This window comes from Sciurus carolinensis, chromosome 9, assembly GCF_902686445.1.
Source record: "Sciurus carolinensis chromosome 9, mSciCar1.2, whole genome shotgun sequence".
NCBI classification, from domain to species: Eukaryota; Metazoa; Chordata; class Mammalia; order Rodentia; family Sciuridae; genus Sciurus; species Sciurus carolinensis.
The window spans coordinates 140039254-140060493 of NC_062221.1; the positions used below are offsets into that span (position 1 = coordinate 140039254).

At 52.7% G+C, this 21240-nt stretch overlaps 1 protein-coding gene and 1 non-coding gene across 2 annotated transcripts; one reads left to right on the plus strand and one right to left on the minus strand.

Annotated features, from left to right (window-relative positions):
- Window positions 1-957: 957 nt before the first annotated feature.
- On the minus strand, window positions 958-10513 carry Sumo3 (small ubiquitin like modifier 3). Its single transcript, XM_047563625.1, has 4 exons — window positions 10326-10513; window positions 6806-6934; window positions 3803-3874; window positions 958-2259 (listed from the first exon to the last, which is right to left on the minus strand). Exons 1-4 carry the CDS (start codon window positions 10344-10346, stop codon window positions 2143-2145), a joined length of 339 nt encoding a protein of 112 aa, XP_047419581.1. The 5' UTR covers window positions 10347-10513; the 3' UTR covers window positions 958-2142.
- Window positions 3069-3142, plus strand: Trnav-uac (transfer RNA valine (anticodon UAC)). The gene has a single exon. It is a non-coding gene; the product is annotated as a tRNA-Val (tRNA).
- Window positions 10514-21240: the final 10727 nt, after the last annotated feature.

Below are 21240 nucleotides of genomic sequence, written 5' to 3' on the forward strand. Positions count from 1 at the left end.
TGTACCTAGCTGCTAACACTAAAATGGGCTTTCTTGGCTTCACCACCACCACCCACCAGCAAAAGTGGGGAGCCAAGCCTCATCTCGAACGCTGGTTTCAGCAGGGCCTACCCGTTGAACCTTCCGTTGAACCCCAATTTGTAAGAATTAAGTTCACATCATATTTTTAAAGATATTAATGCCAAAAGATGTTACTCCAAAATCACAATTTACATAAATTCGTAAGATGAAGGACAACCTCAAGGTTGTCAGAGGACAGCTCAAGTGGCTGTTCTGCTACATACAAGGGACCTCTTGGCCATACTTTCCAAATGAAGGCACCTCAGACCACCTCTCTCCATAAGGGCTCTTCTGAGGGATCTTAACACCTGGCTCCACATGCCATCTAGGTGATTTGGCAAATGGTCCCATCTCTGCACTGTGCTTCAATCCACGTGCTTCTGGTGATACGTGGACCTACGGCTCCATCACCCAGCTGCCCTCCATCTTTCACCTTGTGCTCACACAAGCAATGGACCAAATCAGCCAGGCAACCCTGGCCTTGTCTCACCAGCATATCCCAAGACTTCTCAAAGCAAACTGGTATTAGTTCATTTTCAAGGTGGATAAGTGGTTGTCAAATGCTTAAAGGAAGACATAAGCAAAGACCAAAATGCCCCAAGAAAACATCCAGACTCACCTGCCTCCAAAATCTTCCCTCTCTTTACACAGGAGACCAGGAGAGGAAAATGAAACTGGCAGAAAGGTTCCATGAGGGCAGAGGATACACTCTAGGCAGAAAATATGTGGACCAGCATGGGTGATGTGCCCGTGGAGGGAGCAGGGTGTCAGGGTACTCAACTTTCCAGCAACTAGTTTCTGAACCAGGTGCCCAGTGGCCTTGCTGGGAGTCAGTACCAATACTGAGTTATGACATATGCCCCAACCTTCAAATGCAGTGTTTAATAGAAGCCAAAAGACAGAATACCAAACTATATTTACTGTTTACAGTAGTAAAGGACAACAGATAATGTACAAATTGGTGAACAAACACAACAGAGCCAACAAACATCCCACCCGAGCCCACACAGCGAAAAAGGAAATGAGAGAACATTTCTGCAAGATTTCAAGCAAGCAAATTGATGGGTCATTGTCAGGTGACTACAAAAGGCAGAGAATGGCCATCAAGCAGCAATGGATCCTTACAGGACAATAGGCAGAACTATGAACATTTTAACTGGTATAGATTCCCAAATATCTCACAGAACTGGAGTCACTGTTCTAATGCATAATTTCGATACATATTTGGACAGTGGCAGAGTACAAATCCATAAGAACACTAAGTCACCTTTCCATGGGTTTCTTTTGCAATCACACTTTGAAGCAGCTCTTTTACACAACATAACTGCAAACTCAGTGATATTTCATCTTACTTCTTATATAGAGACCATAATTATTTGTTAGAAATAAATCTGAGGCCATGATACAGTTACCAAATGAGAAACATGGTAATTATTTTCTTGTTTTGAAAAGATAAAAGCTGGTTTTGGTTGTGCCAATCGTTGCCCACATACCCGCACCCAGGCACTGAGTGGAGGGGTGGCATCCTGGGCCTCAGACCCAGAGGGGGCACACTCAGGAGCAGAAAGCACTTGGGCCATATTACTGAAGGACTTATTTTCTTTTTTGCTTTTGAAGATGTATTCCGTTGTTTTGTGTTCAACTTTATACCATTTGCTTGACAGAGCTTGTTATGTGCAGTATTGAGCATTTTAACAACCTGTGTCCAATGGAATTTCGCCCCACGCTCTCCCACAGACGCACACAGTGTGGACACAAGCTCTGCACCTGATTAGGACAGCAGCTCCAGAGGCGACTGCTACTCCATGGCTGAGAGCCTGGCCACAGGCTGAGAGCCAACATTTGGCCACAAGTTTGGAGGAAAAAATGTTTTGGGACGGGCAATGAACAAAAAGGAGAACAAAAACAAACCCAAAGCCTTACAACTCATTTCACGTAAGCAATGAGAACAGTGTGATTGGCCCAACGTACGCTGTAGACTCATCCCTGCAGAGTTTTGAGCTGCACTTGAAGTGCGTTGAGAGGATCGTTTCGGTGACTGTCCTCGGCTTCCGTGGACTCCTCTGTGATCAGCGTGGTCGCTCACCATTCAACAACAAATGCAAGGACGACGGCAGGGTGTGGGGTGGTCCCTCTGGAGGCCATGCCTCCTGTCTGCTGCTGGAACACATCGATGGTGTCCTCGTCCTCCATCTCCAGCTGTCACAGTCCCAGGCAGCCCAGCGAGAAGGGACAGGAACATCAGAGGAAGGGAAGATGTCCAGACACAGTGTCCCACCTGCCCCCACCCAGACCCGCCTAGTCGCCCTCTGCTCTCTGTGCGCCCCTCCTGTGCAGCACAGGGAAAGGTGGAGTCACAAGAACCACTCTCCACCTGTCTGCCCCAACGAAGTGCAGAAGAATAGGCACAGCTAAGAATTCTGATAGAAAAACAATGATGAAAAAGTAAATGAAATATCTAAAATTCCTGGGACAACTGCACAGAATCGACTCCAGTGAAGAGCATCCCATTGGCAGCAGGGGGTCCTCAGATCCCGCGGGAGTCGTGCCAACAAAATCCAGAGCTGACTGGTCACCAAGGAAGACGGGATCTGCCGCGGGCCCTTCCTGCCACTCAGAGACCAGGGCAGACGTGGGCCAGCCCTCCCTCTGCTCTCCTGACACAGCCGGCATGAGAGGTCCTCCCGACTGCTCCCCATTCTCTGAGCAAGGGAGCTCCTGCAGTTCCCGCAGAGATTGACAGAGGCCGGGAATGGGAGCAGGAGACGGCCGGGAGCGTTCTCAGAAACCTCGGCCCTGCTGCAGACCCTCCCGGAGCTGGCTGGGCCAGTGGTCTCTGAGGAGGCTCCACCGCTGCTCCACACAGCCTGCTCCCGGGTCCCCACACCACCCAATGCCACCAGCCCTTCCTGCTCTGGGGAGTCCTTGCAGAGTCCACCCCTCTGGCCCAGTCGTGTATGATTTCCAAATGTGGCTAGAAATATTTATGGCAAAAATATTTTCAGGGCTGGGGAGATAGCTCAGTTGGTAGAGTGCTTGCCTTACAAGCACAAGGCCCTGGGTTCGATCCCCAGCACCGCAAAAAAAAAAAAAATATATATATATATATCTATATCTATATCTATATCTATATCTATATATATATATTTTCAGTATTCACACTATTAAATGTCTTGCAAAAATATTTTCACATGAAACACTCCAATTTATCCTCACCATCTTTAAGGAAGAAAAAACAAGTACCATCTCCATTTCACAGGTGGACAAAACTGAGACTCCAAATCAAGTGACTGAGACCACAAGGGTCAGGTGGTGCTACCTGCACTTCCAATGGCAGCAGAGGCATGGCGCCACCGCCCACCACAGCACCTTGCAGGACGCTACAGGACACAGGACTCAAGCCCATCGCCTAGCCACTAACTCACTGCGACCCCAAGCTAAGAGGCCACGCAGCCACGGGAGCACTCTGGCACTCCCACGGTGGGATGCCAGGGACCCTAGGCCCCTGCAGCACGAGCCCCACACCCAGATTCCCACTTCTGACACAAGGGTGATGCCTGACAGTGCCATGTTCTTATTTGAAAAACATCTCAAGATGTCGACACTTAAAATCTATTAATTCAAATGACTGGGATAAGGGAAGGCACGCTGTGCAGCCACGGGTACTCCTCAGATAAGCATTCCCGTGGCAGCCGCCACCAGCAGGTGCGGGAGGCCCGGACACGCGGAGCCGACGTCATACCTGGGCTGGAGTGTCTGTCTCGTTAATTGGTTGGCCATCAAACCTGAATCTAATCTGTCTCATTGACAAGCCCTGGAAAGAAAAAGCAATCACCATTAAAAAATCCCAGATAACACAGCTTAATTCAAGAAAACAAGAAATGTATGTCGAACTATCAGAATTCTGAATACACACTGGATCATGATCCAGCTAGGTGCAAACACTGGTGGTCCTTAATGTACGCCATCTACCACTCTGAGAATCGGCTCTGACATCCCTCCCTGAGCCGCCCTCTTGATTCCGCCCGGAAGCCAAGCAGAGCTTCTGTGCCTCCAGCACCACCTCCCCCGACAAAGTCCCATGACAGTGAAGGAAGTGGCAGGAGGCCACTGGAGCAGCAGGAAGGAGGGTGTGTTTCACCCAAAGGTGAGGAAGTGAGTTATCCAGGTCCTGAGGGAGCCGGCGGCCGTTGCTGGGGACAGAAACACCCATTTTGTCAAGCAGCTCTGCTTTCCCCACGACAGGACAGACAGGGTTAAAAGGCGACTCCTCTGCCTCCAGAAGCTGCAAGGAATGACAGAGAAATGAAAAGGCACAAACCCCAAGGACAAATGGCGAAGGGAGGAGCCAGCAGAAGGCTGTGCTGCTGGGCTGGTCACTGCTGGTCCAAGGACACGGGACCTTGGGTCTCAGGGTACAGCAGACCAATGAGTTGCAGGAGGGGCCAGCCAGCGAAGCAGGGACAGACGGCACGCTGTCATCTAGACCCCCACGGCAGGGCACCACATGTCCCTCCCAGGGCAGCCAACAGGATGTCCACTTCCAGGAGACACGGACTCGGGAGCAGGCACCAGCACTCCCAATGGCCCTGAGCCCCTCAGTCCTCCACCTGCGTTCCAGGATGCAGGACAGAACCTGGGGCACAGGAGCCTGGACACGCCCACCCGTGCAGCAGCAGGCTCCAGAGTCCCAGTGCTCCATCCCTCACCCCTGACAGGGACCAAGCATCAGAGGAACGTGAGCTCAGACCAGGAGGAAAGGCGCTGAGGAGACGCAGAGCCCACACCCAGAACCGGCATGCGCACCCACAAAGCCCTGCGGCAAGGTGCTGCTGCTGAGCGCAAGGCACACACACACAACAGGAGACAACAAAGAACCGCTGGAAATTAAAAACTCTGACAGAAATAGGAACAGTTGCGTAACGTGGGAAGACACAGTTGAGAAGAATGCCCACGAAGGACGCCAATGGCAACAACTGAACCCTCTGCAGAACAGGAGTCAGCAAAAGGAAATCAGGGAGGACCACGCGGCCGGGTTAGGCACACCGAGGGGCTGGGTCAGGAAGGACGCCGGCGGAGAGGAGCCCGTGTTACCTGACCGAAGGCAACTTCGAGATGGAAGGGGCCACCTAGGACTAGCGCCTCAGAGGGCCCGAGAGGAGGCTCGACCACCACAGAGGAGCTTTCAGCAAGAAGACGGGCACACACACAGGACTGGGTGGGAACATCACCGAATGTCACGAAAGTGGTGCTGCAGGAAGTGACACAGTAGCCACGGAGAGAGGGAACTCGCCACGCCTGCAGCAGCATCTGTGAGCACGTGCCTTCCTGACACGACAGGAGGTCCTGTCCCTCGAGAAAGGGAAGATGCGACCAAAAGATTCGCAGGCAGAAGGCAAGGGAAGTGCAGGATGATCCCGAGGAGGTTGTGGGCGCAGCTGCAGAGTTGGTCTTGCTTCCAAACTGACAGGTCCCAGTGGGCAGGAAAGGCAAAGAAGGGACAGTGGGAAGCAGGCTGGCGTGACACATGGCCTCCAGTGCCCACCTGCCCCTGAGGGTCTCACAGTACTGGAGCCCAATCCATCAACACCCAGACACGCAGCCCGGCACCGTGCTCGTCAGTGACAGCGCACACACATGCCGGCTCGGGCAGCGGGGACAGTGTGCAGAGGGCAGCTTCAGGGGCTGCTTGCCCCTCCCTCAGAGGCGAGAACCACACAAGTCAGTCTGGGAGGGAGAAGGTGAGCAGGCTGCCACGTGACCACAGGGGCGGTGATGCCCCCAGAAGCAGGGTCTGAAAGCAGGGAGGGAAGGAAGGCCCGGGAGCACCTCACAGAGATGTCTGCTTAAGAACAAATCGGAAGGCAGGGGCTGCAGAAGCCAGCGGGGGAAACAAGGGTGACTGCGTGCTGAGGAACGGCGGCTCGCCAGGTGCGCCACGTGCAGGGGCCCACTCAGGACCAGCCCCTGGTGAGGGCCGCCCGACCCCAGGGCTGGGGCAGAACCCAGGCGGAAGCCTGGGCAACCACGTGGCAGGCAGCAAGGAGCAGCAAGTCCAGGATAAAAGGACTGCGGGCGCCAGAGGGCACCCATTTGACCAAGGGACACCACATGGCCCCTCATGAGAGCAAGAGACAGGTGGCCCGAAGGACAAGCTGTGGCCACCGAGTTCACACACTAGCAACAGCATCCAGAAATGGCCGGCCCCTCAGGGCGCTGCAGAGGCTGCCTGCCTTGAAACTGCGTTAACAGAGGGCCAGAAGCACAAAAGGCCCAGGGGCAGCACAGCTCAGGGCAGAGCGCCTGCCTGGCACGCCTGAGGCCCAAGCCATCCCACCAGCCCAGCACCACACACAGATCTCAACACTGGAAGTCAAACTGTGGCAAGGGCAGTCTCTGCAGGCAAGTCTCAGCCGCCCGGGGCAGGAGGATGCACATCTGCCACTCCTGGGAGTTCAGATCACAGCACTGACCCGACAGCGTCAGCACTGGAAGCACCACAGAGCCACAGCCTGCCCACGAACGATCCCACCACGAAGGCTGGGGGCAGAAAGAGAAGCCCACGCTGAGTGGACTGAGCCCACGATCACCTGCCAATTTGCAGGAACAGAGGGAAATATCCAGGGATGCCATCAGCAAGCCCAGCCCGAGGCCGTCCACAGAACCCTGCTGCCACTGTGGAGGGAGGAGCCCTGCATCCTAGACCACCTGGGAACCGGGGCACCAGCCTCTGGCCAGCCCGCACCTGCCTCTCGCAGTAGGCCTTCATCAGCTTGCTCAGCGGCGTGTGCCTCTTGATCTTGAACTGCACCACGGAGCCGTCCTGCCCGGCCACCTTCAGGTTGATGTGGTCATTCTCCGTCTTCACACCCTCCTGCAAGAGACAGGACACACTTCAAAAGTTCACTCAAAATGACTGTGACTTGGAAGGGTGAGTCTTTAAGTAAGGGTTGGTTTTATTAAAAAGTCATTAAAACCAACCTGATTCTTAAAATTCTCTGGCTATTCAGAGTCACTCATGTGACCGTTTTATTTTTACACAGTTTATTTCTAACTTCCTCCATTGAGCACCCACACACAAGGAGACGAAGCACAGAACTGTAGCCTCACAGAAAAAGCTGATCGAATCAAAGAAAAACCCTCTTTAATAACAATCTAGGAAAAAATTAAAAGAAAATCCGTCTTCGTTTTAAAACTGCCTCATGAAGGCAGTAAGAACACATGTTCACAGGTTACGTATGATCCTATATGACTGGTAAAAGAAAACATTTACGACCTGGAGGGGCACGGGCACGCTGAGGCACTTGGCAGGAACCAACTCTGTCTGAGGCTCCCTTGGCGATGCAATCGCCAGGTCCAGAGGAGCTGTCCTCTGCGTCCTCTAATGTCCAGCAGCCTGTCTTGGGGCTGAGGGTAGCTAGATGATGCATGCACAAGGCCCAGGGCTCCATCCCAGCCACAAAAACGTAAGTCCTATCTGATGGCAGTCATTCCTGGAGTCTTATTTTTATATAATTCAAGATACAAACAAGCCACTGAACAATAGCATAATTAAGGTTCCCTGTTGCCTAGAAACACATTTTGAATTGCTCTCAAAGTTTATGTTAAGGGGCAGTGACCCAACTGTAGGCCACTTAGCCCGAAAGGAAGTGAGGTTCCAGAGGTATTTTCTATTTTCCAAAGCATGCCTACCCCACCAGATTTGCCATCTCAGAGTCCACAGGAATGACTTGTTTCTTAACAACACAATGAGACCCTTCTGATCCAGCTGAAGGCCAAGTCCAGAGCACTCTGCAGAGTCTATACACTGTACCACACACAGGCCTGGCTTTTCTCCCCGTGCTATTTGTGCAGACCAAAAAGCAGATGCCTCGGAAGCCCAGGCTCCATGGAAGCCCTGTTCTTCTGATGCCTACCGCTCCCTTCCTTTCCTGGGCGGGGAGAGTCAGGAGGCCCTCACGCTCCCTGAACACCTGGCACACCTGGCCTAGAAAAGGGGAACAAGGTGCAGGAGGCTTGCACACTTGTGAACTGTGAACTCCCTGTGCACAGCCCTGGAGGCCAGAGCAGAGCCTGTGCAGGGAGCTGGAGGGTCTGAGAAGTGGCACCTGGGGGGGGCTCCAGCAAGGAGCCTGCAGATGCAAGTCACCACAGCACTCGCCCACCCTGTGGTGAGGGCCATGGCCAGGAGCCTCCTCCTCTCAGGGAATGCCAGGGCATGCTGGCAGCTTGCCTTGCAAGCCACGGCCCTCTCCAGAGCACGGCTCCAGGCATAGGCAAAGTGGCAATGCCAGTGAGGGGACATGAATGACCTGAGGCCCCTGCTGCATCACTGGGACCCTTGAGCTTCCCCCTTCACTGTCCCAAGAGTAAGAATGCTCTGGCTTCTTCATCTAAACAGATGCAGGACCAGAACATAAAACTAGCAGGAGCACAGCAGGAGCCAGCACAGGCAGAGGGAGCAGGCCCAAGCCACTTCTGCTGCCTGACCCAGACCTCAGTGAACCTAGTAAGCAAGTGAACTTAAGAGTCAAGAAAGAAAGCCCAGCAACTAGGAGGCTGAGGCTGGAGGATCCACGATCAAGGCCAACCTGGACAACTTAGCAAGACCATGCCTCAAAATTAAAAAACAAAAGGCTGGGGCTGTAGCTCAGTGATAAAGCACGCCTGGGTTCAATCCCCAGTACGTCGAAAAAGAAGAAAATGAAAAGAAAGACCACATATTCCATTATATTTCACTTCATTAAGACAGCTGAGGTAGAAAAAGAGCAGGTAGGAAACTTGGGCCCACCAAGGTCAGAATCCTGTGTAACAAAGCACAACCAGAACCCCAGTGTGAGCTCAAGAAACTGACAGTGAGGCCTCTGTGACCCACTGATCAGACCCTCTCCAAAAAAGGACAAACTGCAACACAGTAACCTGATTGGACACCATGTGCCCTGGTATGTCTGACTCAAAGATCCACTGTCTTTGGTTTTGTTTTGTTATTAATCTCTAGCCTATAGTCTTCAAGGCCACCTTACTCCCCTCTAATCTTATCATATGAAGCCAGACAACAGACACCCATTGGCAACCCTCTCCCGGACCCATCCCGCTTCTGGAGCTCTGCTTTCTATTACTGTAATAAATCCTGTTACTGGGCTCTTGCCCTTTGTGTCCAGTGGGCCCACCCAACTCCGTGCTCTGTGCTAGAGTCATCTGCAAAGCACAGGGCCTCTGTACCTGGCTTAGGATTAACAGGTGCTCACTCAGACAGACTTGGCGGTCAGTGGTATAAAAGGCCAGATGGAATCAAAGCATAAGGCCCAGGGCTGCAGTTGAACCCCTCCTCAAAACCACCAGGAGATAAGAACAGACTTCCTGGAGCCAGACAAGGCTCTCTGGTGGGTTCCCCCAGTCCTGCCCTGCCAGCAGGGAGCCCACAACTGAAAAGGGAGGGTGATCTGTTTCAGGACCAGGCAGGTGGCAGAGAGCCAAAGACCTTTCGGCTCCACACTTCCTTTTCCATTGGTTAAAACAAACCCTGACAGGCCAGAACCCAGGACGAAAACTTTCCGTTTCCTTAGGAGTCAGCAACCTTGGCCTTCCCAGGGACTCACGGCGGAGCCTGAGTGGCGCACACAGCCAGCAATGCACCACAGGGCCGCAGGCAAGCAGGACAGCGACGGGAGGGCGTGCACCTAGGGCCTAGGAGAGGAGGCAGCCCAGGGCCGTCTCAGGAGTGGCACTCCAGGCCTGCCAGGGGCGCCCCAGCACCCGGGCGCGATGGGACTGCCGAGAAGGGACGCCATGCTGCTCGCACAGCAGCGCGCTGCCCGGGACGCTGGACCTAGCGCCAGGGGTTGTGCCGAGTGAGGACTGAGGAGGACACGCCAGGGGCGGACGCGCGGGAGAGGCGCTCACCAGTGGGGTCAGCGCTCCGCGGACCTAGCGGCCGCCCGCAGACCGCCTGCTGAGCGGACCGAGTCCCAGGCCACCAGCGAGGCAGCTCCTCAGGGGGCGGAGTCAGGGCGGGTCCAGAGGCGGGATGCGTCGGGGCGGGGCCCGCGGGGGCGGAGCCTCGACGGGGCGGGGCTGGGGAGGGGCGTGGCGAGCGCGCCGGGGGCGGAGCCGGGCGAGGGGGCGTGGCGAGGCGCGGGGGGGGGCGCGGGCGCCGGGGGGGAGGGGCGGCGGCGGCGGCGCGGTCCGCGAGCCGGGCCCGCGGCAGGTTGGTGGCCCGCGGCGGCGGCTCTGCGGGCGGCGGGCCGGGCGGGCGCCGCGCTTACCTTGGGCTTCTCCTCTGACATGGCTGCGCAGCGACGGCAGCGGGACGCAGCGGCGGAAGAGGCAGCGCGGAGCGGGCGAGTCACGCTCTGGGCCCCGCCGCTCTCCCGCCGCAACTGCTCTCGGGGCCGCGCTTTATCCCCAAATCCCGACGTGTCGGTTGGATGGGCGGCGTCACGTGGCGGCGCGCGTGCACGATGCGCGCTCCCCGTGTCTCGGGCGCGCGCCCGGCCGGCCGCGGTTCCAGGCGGTTGAAAATGCGTCACGGGGCGGGTCCCCGCGCGTCCCGATGCCCCGGGGGCGCGCAGGGCCGGGGACGCGCAGGGCTCTGGGGGCGGGGGCCCGGGACGCCGGGGGCGCGCAAGGCCTCGGTCCGGGACAGCGCCGGGGGTGCGCAGGACCCGGGTGGGGGCGGGGGCCCAGGACGGTGGGTGCCTGGGAGGCTCTCGGGCGTGGCCGGCCCAGCGCCACTGTGCAAGGTCAGGGCCAGGAGGGTGTCTCAGCGGGCCGGGGAACCACCTGCCCGCAAGGTTAAGGTTGCGACTCCTGACCAGTCCACCGACCCAGCCCTCACCACGTTCAGTTCCGTGGGCAGAGACCAGGCAGACCGGCTCCTTTCCTGTGTGCACACCGCACTTCTAGGAGGTAAAGGGAAATTGGGGCAGCTTGACCAGCCCTCTGCAGGGTGCTAGGGAAAGAAGCATGTGACCTGCCGCCTCCTGGAATAGGCTCCACGCCCTTCACTGAGTCGAGGCGAAGGTCCCAGTTGCTTGCTAGGAGTGTTCCAGGCCTGCAAGCCTCATCCACTGAAGACACCCACGTTTTGTTGGTTGACTAGGCCTGAGCAGATTCCTGCATCCTGAAGTTCCACCTGGGCTGGACAGACCATCCATGAGGTCCCCTAGGTGGACTGGGCTGCCTGTGTTCTGCTCTCTGCACCTGTCACCATACACTTACCCAGAGTGCATCCTCCATGCTCTTCCTACCTGATCCCAATATGGGGCATTCTGAACCCCAAAAGTGAAAGGCCCCTGGAGGAGGGATGGCAGGAGGCATAGGTGGACACCTTTGTGACCCACAGTTCTGCTGTTTCCAGAATGCTGTTCTGAGTCACCCATACCCAGTCCTCACAGCTCATGTTACAGAGGAGGAAACTGAATCTGTTGGAGGTTAAGGGACACACTCAAGGTCACACTGTTGGTAAAAAGCAGAACTGGAATCTGAGTTCAGCCGCAATCTTGACCTGTGTACTATGCTATATCTGATGGCAAACCGAGGGGTAGACCTCAAGGAAACAATGTGTACCCAGGTGGCTAGAGAAAGTGTGTGGAGAACTTGAACCAGTGTCTTTAGGATGTCCCATGTGTCAGGGAGTATGAGTGCCACCTCTCCCTGTCCTTCCTTCTGTATCCTGGTGTCTTCAGAGGGAATGGACCAGTTAGGACTGACATTTACCCATCGCCAGGCAGGCCAAGCCAGATGTTAGCCAGCCACACTCCACAGCTGAACAGCAGCCTCTGAGCCTGAAGTGGGGAGGTCGGCGCACAGCTGGCAGCCAGGAAATGCCAGCACCTGAATTTGGACCTATGCACACCATTTCCATCCCTGTCAGCAGTGCAGCCACAGAGCCCAGTGTCTGTGGACTTGACTTCACAGCCCTCCACTCTGAAGCATTTGCCTATTGGGAAGGCCAGGGAGGTCTCTTCATGAAGGAGTCAGACCAGCACCTCACAGTTCCACAGATTGGTTCCTGCATTCTGGAAGCTGGACCATGGCTGGCCTCTGGCTAGAGGATGCCCAGATGAAATAGCCAACTCAGCTTCTGGGAGATGGGTACCTCCTCCAGGAGCCAGGCCCTGCCAAGATGGACACTGGAGATGAGAGGCCACAGGGTGACTGTGAGCCAGAACAGGCTGTGTTTAGTGGCCACGGCACCACTGAGTCCAAAGCACGGAGAATCATAAAACACAGCATTCTTGCATGCACCTTGTATTTATTAAACTGTGACAGTCTTGAGTTAGACACCCCAGTGTAGAGTTGGAGAAGTGAAAAACGTGCAGCTTGGAATTAACGAAAAAGGAGCTAAATGTGCTGGAACAGAAGTGAACTGAACAGTGAGCCGTTCACATGGTGGAAGGCTATGCACCATTAAAAGGGATCCGTAAGAACATGATGGTGGGTTTTAAGGAGTAGACTATGACCCTGTGGCTCCAGTTCCTATTTGTGTGTATAAGTAGTGGATGGATGGGATGCAGCTCCCACACCTTCCATCTGCCCCAGATCCTTCACAACACAGAAAAAACGCAGAGCCGTTTTCACAGCAGCGGAGACACAAAAGTGCTATCGGGAAAAGTTGCAAAAAACTTAACAGAGGAAACGGGTTAAACTGACAGACCAGAGCCCAGCAAAAACTGTAGCCCACAAGAAGCAAGGTGGAAAGAACCAAGCAGGGGACAGCTGCTCCCACCTGAGCTCCCGGAGGGGCCCTGGGCCTGGACTAGCCGCAGGCCCTGGGAGATACAGCCAGTGTGGGCTGAACCTGTCCCTACACCCTGAGTTCAACTGCAGGAGGATTCGGGCCAACTGCGCCAGGCTGAGATGCCGGACTCACTCCAGAGATGGTCCTTGCCTGAGGAAGCCCTGCAGGGCGTGGGCTCACAGAAGGCCTGAGCAGGTGTGGAGCACTGGACCCCGGGGCAGCCTGCCACCACAAACCCCAACACCCCGCACAGCTGCACAGCACCCCCTGCTGGGGACATAGTGGTGGGGGGACAGGCACAACCCTGGGAAGACACAGAACTGGAAGGTCAGTAGGTGGACTGCTGGATAAAAACCTGGTATGTGTTGCATGGTGGAAAGGCCCTGGCCCAGGACTTAAGGAACCACAGGAGAGGCCCCAGGACTCCCCAGGTACAGGGGCAGCAGGGACAGCAAGGAGGTGGGACACTGTGGGTCAGCGCACAGGCCAGGTCTACCCAACGGGAGCTTCAGAAGATGGAACAGTGGGAGGAGGAAGTCAAAGACAGGAGGAGGGCATTTCTCGGGACTACAGAAGCTGCAGCCACAAAGGGAGGGCCCAGTCTGGGCCTGCCTGAGGACCACAAAAGCCACCCGAAGATCTGCATCAAGGGTTAAGGATACCAGATAGCCACCCAGGTGGGCAGAGATCCCAGAACAAGGGCAGGGACTCTTTCACTGTGAGATATTTAGTGATTTGTCAGCCATGTTCCTCAGCTCTGGCTGCCATAAAAACACACGTGCGTGACCTGCACAGCAGGCGCTTTTTTATCTTGGGGCAAAGGGATTGGATCCAGAGATGCTTTACCACTGAGCCACACCTCCAGGTCTTTTTTTTTACTTATTACTTTTTGATACAGGGTCTCGCGAAGTTTATGAGGCCGCCTGCAATTTGGGCCTCTCCTGCCTCAGCCTCCCGAGTCGCTGGGACCACAGTCCTGCACCCCTGCATCACAGTTCTGAAATCAAGGTGCCGTCAGCGCTGCTGTGGCGCAGTCTCCCGGCTGGCAGTGGCCACCTTCTCGCTGGCCCCCAGCCCTTGCTCTGCTCGCAGACGGATGTGCTTTAGCGTGTCTTCAGCCCAGTCGCGTTAGGTCCTCACCCCACCGCAGCTGACCTGCAGTGTCTTCCCGGGGGCCCCGGATCCAGCTAGCCCCACTGGGAGCTAGGCTTCCTACACGAACCTGGGGATGCGGCGCAGTCCCTAATGCACGGTGACAGGAAGTTGAGTCCCTGAGTAGTTCTTGAACCCTGTAGGGTGGGAGCACATGGTGATGACCTACCAGACGGGGACTGATAGACAAGCCAGGGCTTTGCCTGGGAGCAGCCAGGGCCACAGGTTAGGAGGGGGTGAGGACAGAAGTGGAGCTTCGGGAAGGCCCAGCCCAACATGGGAAGAGCAGATGGCCCTGCTTCCCACGGGCAGTCTGAAGGCGAGCTCAGAAGAAAGCAGCAGCACCTGGGGACTCACATTAGCTAGCACGTTTCCATAGCCCACATCCAGAATTAAGCTTTTACGAAGAAAACCAATAACCAAAACCAAGAGAACAAAACCAGGTACAGTAGTAACAAATCCATGGGAGAAGATATTGATATAATCAGACAGACTGGAAAACAACAGATTAATATGTGAAAGAAAATAGATGGAAATGTTCAGCGGAGAAGCATGTATGAAAAAGGAATCCAGCCAGCCACGGTGGCCTGCCTGCCATCCCAGAAGCTGGGAGCCTGACGCAGGAGGATCGTAAGTTAGGGTCAGCCTGTAGCAGTGTCCACTCTATGCTGTGAATACAGCCGTTGCAGCTCTGCCACTGAGCCTTTTGTTTAAGATGGACACCTTTCTTCTCTTCCTCTCTCCCTGCTCCTCCCTAGTCTCTCCCCTCCCTAGTCTCAGGGGAAACAGGATCACCTTTCCTCCCATCCTGGGCAGTTATCTGTGCTGAGCACACACCTGCCACAGGAGAGTAATCCTGACTTTGGGGATGGCACCAGAAGGTCTCAGGAATGGCTGTCTCCCAAATTCACAAGTGGATCACAACTCCAGCAGAGAACACGTGGAATGCAGCCCCCGAGTCACCTCTTTAAAAGCCCCTGCTCCTGCTGAGGGGTAGAATCACAGCTCTGGAACAGGAGTCCTCTGAGTTTCTCCTTTGCTAGCAAAGAAATAAACCTTCCTTTTTCTTTTTCTCAAACCTGTTCCTCGTTATTGGATTGGCACTGGGGACAAGGACTGGGCTTGCCACAACAAGCTGGACAACTTAGCAAGACCCTCTCTCAGAGTAAAACAAAAAGGACCAGGGCTGTAGCTCAGAGGTAGAGTCCCACAGGTTCAGTGCCCAGCACTCAAAAAATAAAAAATAAAAAAAGGAATTTAATGGAAATTTTAAAATAAAAAAATACAGTAACTAAAATTATGACTTTAGTAGATGATGTGTCAGCTTTTTTATCTCTGTGGCAAAATGTTGCCAAAATCTTGGTCCTTGTCCCTGATGCCAATTCAGTAAGGAGGACATGGTTTTGAGAAAAAGGAAAAGGAAGGTTTATTGCTTTGCTAGCAAAGGAGAAACTCAGGGGACTCCTGTCCCAGAGCTGTGATTCTGCCCCTCAGCAGGAGCAGGGGCTTTTAAAGAGGTGACTTGGGGGCTGCATTCCACGTGTTCTCTGCTGGAGTTGTGATCCACTTGTGAATTTGGGAGACAGTCATTCCTGACCTTCTGGTGCCATCCCCAAAGTCTGGATTACTCTCCTGTGGCAGGTGTGTGCTCAGCACAGATAACTGCCCAGGATGGGAGGAAAGGTGATCCTGTTTCCCTGAGACTAGGGAGGAGAGAGACTAGGGAGGAGCAGGGAGAGAGGAAGAGAAGAAAGGTGTCCATCTTAAGCATAAGTCACAGTGGCGGAGCAGCAGGGCTGATTCAAAGCGTCAGGTAGACGATGGACACATGTCTCCACTGTCGGTTTCTGTGGAAAGTGGGCACCAACATCTCCAAGCTGCTTCCTGCTGAGAGGGGTGAAGTTGGGGGAAGTACCCCAAGTCCTGTTCTCTTCGAGGCGCCGCGGGGACAGTTAAGGGCATTTCAGCCTCAGAGCAGTCAGAGGTCCACGGTGGCCAGTGGAGGGGACTGGACAAGGCACCCATGGGGCAGGGACATGCTAAGACAACAATAAAGACGGCAAAGCACTACTTTTTTATACACAATTGGCACAAAAGCAATCAGTACTTCAGCCAGTCTCTGAAAACCACGAAGACAGTAGCTCGTGATCATATCAGTGAAAAACAGATTGAGTTCATCAAAGCAGGAGGTTAGGAAGATTCATAGGCCTGGGACTCAGACTCAGTAACTCAGGACAAACCTGTGACTCTAGAGTCCTTAGTGATCTTTACTCTTTGGCACGCCCACACAGGAACCCTTCCTTCATGGCCTCCAGCTTTACTTACTTGTGTTAGGGCTGACACAAGTGTACACCTCAAGTTGCATTTAAAAAACCATTGTTTTTCCTTTTAAACATCCATGAAGACTGCGCTCAGACTATACTACACTCTCCTGCCAGGAGTTTACGACCAAGTTGGTCAAAACCGGCCTTGTTCCTGTCTACTCTAAGAGTCGGCTGAGATTCCTGAGATCACTCTCGGGGACGTGTGCAAAGCCTCCTGGCTCCTTCGGCTTTCCTCTGCCAGTGGTGCCGCACCGCGAGTGGGTGGGGGTCTGGCTGACCACACAGGGCTTCTCTGGGAAGTACTGATACCACTGTTTATCAGTGATGAGTTCTGCCTCTTCAGATGTTGAAGTATAACACCACAGAAGCACACCAAGTCAAGCACATTAAGCAGGATTTATTTAAAAGTAGTAACAGAGACTTCTCCTGGGAGGGAGGAGGGGGCCATGGCTGATGTCCTAGAATCCCAAGAAGTGAGTGCGCCCTGCATCTTTTGTAGATTAGGGTCTCCTTTGTTCTCCTGCTCTCTCCCCGCTTATCTCTCTCCTTCCTGCCTATGTGACCAGGCCCAGATGCTCCTGAGATGGCAGAAAGGTGAGCAGCAGATGGTGGGGGGAGGGGCCGAGGGGGTGTTAATCAGCAACTCCCTGCCTGCAGCATTTTGGGAGGGGCAGTTAGGCAGGTAACCTTGGTGACCAAATGGGCCCTGGAGACACTGACATTCCAATCTCCCAGACTCCGAGGGCCTTCATTCCTCGATTTGGCCAAATCCCCTGTTCTACACTAACTGCGTGTCCTCAATTTGGGCTTCAGTGTCAGGAACATTTCTGTCTCCAGTGACCCTCCTATTTGCAGAATGTGCCCTGGTTGGCTTCCTGTTCTCTAGGGTCCTCTGGATCTCCCTGATCAGCAGATGGGATGACTCACCAGAGCTGCAGCATCCAGAGAGGAATCCTGTCGTTCTCTGGGTGCTGGCTGACCCTAGAGGGGAAGGTCAAATGTCAGATGCCTTCTCCCTGCCCTTTTACTTCCTGGACTTTGGTCTCCAAGGTTTTGGTTTTAAACAGCCAGCAAGCCAGTCTCAGCAGTCTTAAAGAGGCAGTAACAGGCTATAATTTCAGTATAACTTTATAGATACCGCTTTCATTTAACTGGGTTTAGTATGATGATATCCCTGTCACTTTGACATGTTTTTTTTCTTTTCCCCCAACCTTCTTCTCCCTGCCCTTCTCCCTAAACATCTTTTCCCTAACCTTTTCCTCCCTGATCTTCTCCTTGTGATCGCTCCTCCCTAATCTCATTTTCTCTGAACCACCTCTTTTAAAAACCTCTGTTCCTAGGGGCTGGGGAGATAGCTCAGTCGGTAGAGTGCTTGCCTTGTAAGCATCAAGCATCGACCCCCAGCACCCAAAAAAAAAAAAAAAAAAAAAACCCTGTTCCTGATGATGGATAAAATCACAACTTTTGGGAGAGGAGTCCCCTGTGTTTCTCCTTTGCTAGCAAAGCAATAAACATTCTTTTTCCTTTTTTCTCAAAACCATATCCTCATTATTGGGTTGGCATGGGGGACAAGGATGAGCTTTCTGCAACAACTTATCTCAAGTTAACCCAGGTTGATTTTTTTTTTTTAAAGCAGTACCTCTGCAAGACACTAACAGGCAACAGTTATAAAGTTTACAAGGAAAATGCAAAATGAAATAAACAGAGCAAAAACATTGTGTAATAGCTATGAACCAAGAAAAATGACATTTATAATCTTGACCCTTTACTTAATTATATATTATATTCCCTGTTCGAGATCAAAGTAATCTTTACAACAAAAGTCAGTCTTTTTCTTTCTTGGTACCAGGGATTGAGCTCAGGGGAACTCCCACTGAGCCACTTCCCCAGCCCTGTTTTGATTTTTATTTAGAGACAGGGTCTCACTGAGTTGCTTAGCATCTTGCTTTTGCTGAGGCCGGCTTCGAACTCCTGATCCTCGTGCTTCAGCCTCTGGAGCCCCTGGGATTGCTGGTGTGTGGCAGTGTACCCGGCCAAAAGCCAGTCTTTTGAGCACGACTTTAAATGAGCTGAAGTCTAGCCTGTGTCGGAGCCGTTTTCACGTGGAGTAGGGTGGGAGGCGGAGCCCTGCCTCAGGCGAGGAGGCTCCTCACAAGTGACAGGACACAACATCGCAGCTGAGACATGAATCAAAGACAGGCTGAGAGAGCTTTGAGCTTTCTTTTTGTGGAAAAAGTGGCAGAATGCTTCCATGTTTTACAGTGTCACCTTTAAACAGACCCTTAATACCTTCCAAAAATACATTTAAATTCCCATTGCAGTGCGAAGAGTAACACAAAATTGTACATATAACTTATTGACAACAAGTTGCTTTATCCAGCTATAAAATATCAAATGACATGAATAAGTACAAACCAGATTTTTTATTGCTATACAAATCTGAGAATATTACTACAGATAATTTTAGTTTGGAGAACACCAACCTGTCAAAGTGCTCCTCTAAGCTTTACATTTAACTAAGTTTAAATTCAAAGTACAATTTAGAATCCAGAGTGTATGGTAACAGTGATCACGGGTCTGCATGGGTTAACAAAAATAAAGGGTAGGATAGCCTTAGATCTCTTACACATTTAGGAAACAGTGTTGGTGATCAGGAATTGACATAGTCAAAGCAAAGCAGATACAAGACAGGCCTTAAAATGCCAATGGGGCCCTTCTGTGTCAGATACAAGGTACAAACAAGAGCACGTGTTGGTTATCTCGGCAGTAAACTTACGTAAACTTTAATTTTATAGACATTTCCATAACATTTGGACAAGGCTTAGACAAAGTTGTCAGATGCATACTTACGCCCAGTCACATATATTTAGGGTGTCAACTATATTGTTATAACATAAGTAACAGCTGTTTGTTTAACCAGGTACAAAGTAATCATTTAAGACTTAAAAACCTAACAGATACAAGAAAATTATCTTGATAGATGAGAGCAGATCAGTGTTTCGGGCTTTGCTCCATACCAGTGCATTGAAGTTCAAATAACTTTGAACGACAGCTAAGTATAGCTAATGTAATCACAAACACAAACTTTTTGAGATTTACCTTCTGCAACTTACTTAGATATTCACAACTTCTTTTCATCCTTAGTTTTGTCCTCTTTCATCTCGGACTTTAGCACAAGAATATCACTTTACCAGAGAAAATACTTTCTCATCTAGAAACATTTCTTTTACCTTCTAATTTTCCGTACTAAGATATATTTCCATACCTATAACTTTAATCTCTTCTAGTTTTGGCCCCTTTCTTAAGTCAATACTCTGAAGCAGTCCCTGGGAACGTTATCTGTGCATGTGATCCACACAACTTCACCCCGGGAGAGGGTGGGCAGTCCAGCATACGAAAGCTGCCTTCATCTTTTCCTCCCAGGGTGCGCCCGGGGTGGGAGCACAGGGTGTTTTTGAGCCTGGCCTGTCTGGTCATCACCATCACAGTGCCATCAGCGTTAAGTGGCTCCCCACTGCCAGTTGTCCCCAGAGGCTCCCGTGGGGCCCTTTTCCTGTACTAGGCATTGCCATGGATCGAGGAGCCCTTTCCTGCAGCCCAGGCAGCTTTCCTGGGAATTTGTTTCCCAGTGTAGGGCTGGTGTCCTTGACCACAGGGGATGGTCTGCGGCTGCCCAGGCCAGGCTGAGACACGGTGCTGGGAGCAGCAGCCCTGGGTCTTCTGGTGTCCTGCTGTCCTTGCACCCAGAGGCAGTGCCAGGGCTCAGGCCCTCCTCACGCAGCTGCATGGATCCTGTGCACGCAGAAGCTCTTGCCCGTCTTCACCCTGACAGACCGACCTCGGCGTCAAGATTGTGTACTCACCCAGAAAAGCCATTCCGAGGCCAGGTTTGTGACAGCAAGCCCTCTTTCTCAGAGACAGGCTCGTCCCTATAGGTGGCCCTGCAGCCAAGATCTCTCTGCTCAAGAGGGTACCAGGCAGACCAATGCGGCATGGCCCTTGTCTTAAAGGGCCAGTAACAGACAAAAACACAGGCGAGAGGATCACCAAAACCAGGGCGAGAGACGGGAACCTTTGAAACAGGCAGAACTGCAGGTACAAATTTCTTCCACTCACTTCACCTCTGCCAGACCAACTCCAGTTGCAGGATTGTACAAAAAGGAAAGAGGGAAAGAGAGAGAGAGAGAGAGAGAGAGAGAGAGAAAAGGCCTAGACCATGGCCAACAGATGGGAACCTTTAAGTTGACCAGCCAAGGGCTTTCCCAAGAGACTAGCTACAGGACCAGTGCAGTACTGGCCATGTCTTAAGGGGCAGTAGCAGATGCAAAGTAAACCAAACCAGAGACAGTCAGAGGGAATCCCCAACCCAAGGCCAACCAACAGATGGGAACCTGAACAGATCAGAAGGTTTTCTTTCTTTTTTTTTTAAATCTTTTTTTGGTGCTGGGGATCAAACCCAGGGCCTTGTGCTTACAAGGCAAGCACTCTATCGACTGAGCTATCTCCCCAGCCACAATCAGAAGGTTTTCGAGTCCTGCTTAACAATGATTCCTATACCAGTGGCGTCACAGATGTCCCCAGAAAGAGTAACCACATGTGTGGTATCAAGAGTCTCAGTGTAGGGGGGCTGGGGAGATAGCTCAGTCGGTAGAGTACTTGCCTTACAAGCACAGGGCCCTGGGTTCAATCCCCAGCACCACAAAACAAAAGAACAAAAAGAGTCTCAGTGTGGGACTGGGGTTGTGGTTCAGTGGTAGAGCACTTGCCTAGCATGTGTGAGGCATTGGGTTGGCTCTCAGCACCACATGTAAATAAATGAATAAAATAAAGGTCTATCAACATCTAAAAAAAGAGTCTCAGTGTGCACACCAGGGGACTCTCCAAATGGTCAAAGTTGTCACAACTTAGTCCTGAGTTCAGTTTCCTTTTTCTCACAGTGGATCAAGATGGAGCAACCTGTAC

Excerpts from the sequence above, each read along its gene's own strand:
- Sumo3 (XM_047563625.1), bottom strand. The coding sequence starts at position 10,346 with ATGTCAGAGGAGAAGCCCAAG. Across the intron at positions 6,935-10,325 it reads TGTCAGAGGAGAAGCCCAAG|GAGGGTGTGAAGACGGAGAA; the intron begins GTAAGCGCGGCG and ends TGTCTCTTGCAG. Across the intron at positions 3,875-6,805 it reads AGGCCTACTGCGAGAGGCAG|GGCTTGTCAATGAGACAGAT; the intron begins GTGCGGGCTGGC and ends TTTTCTTTCCAG.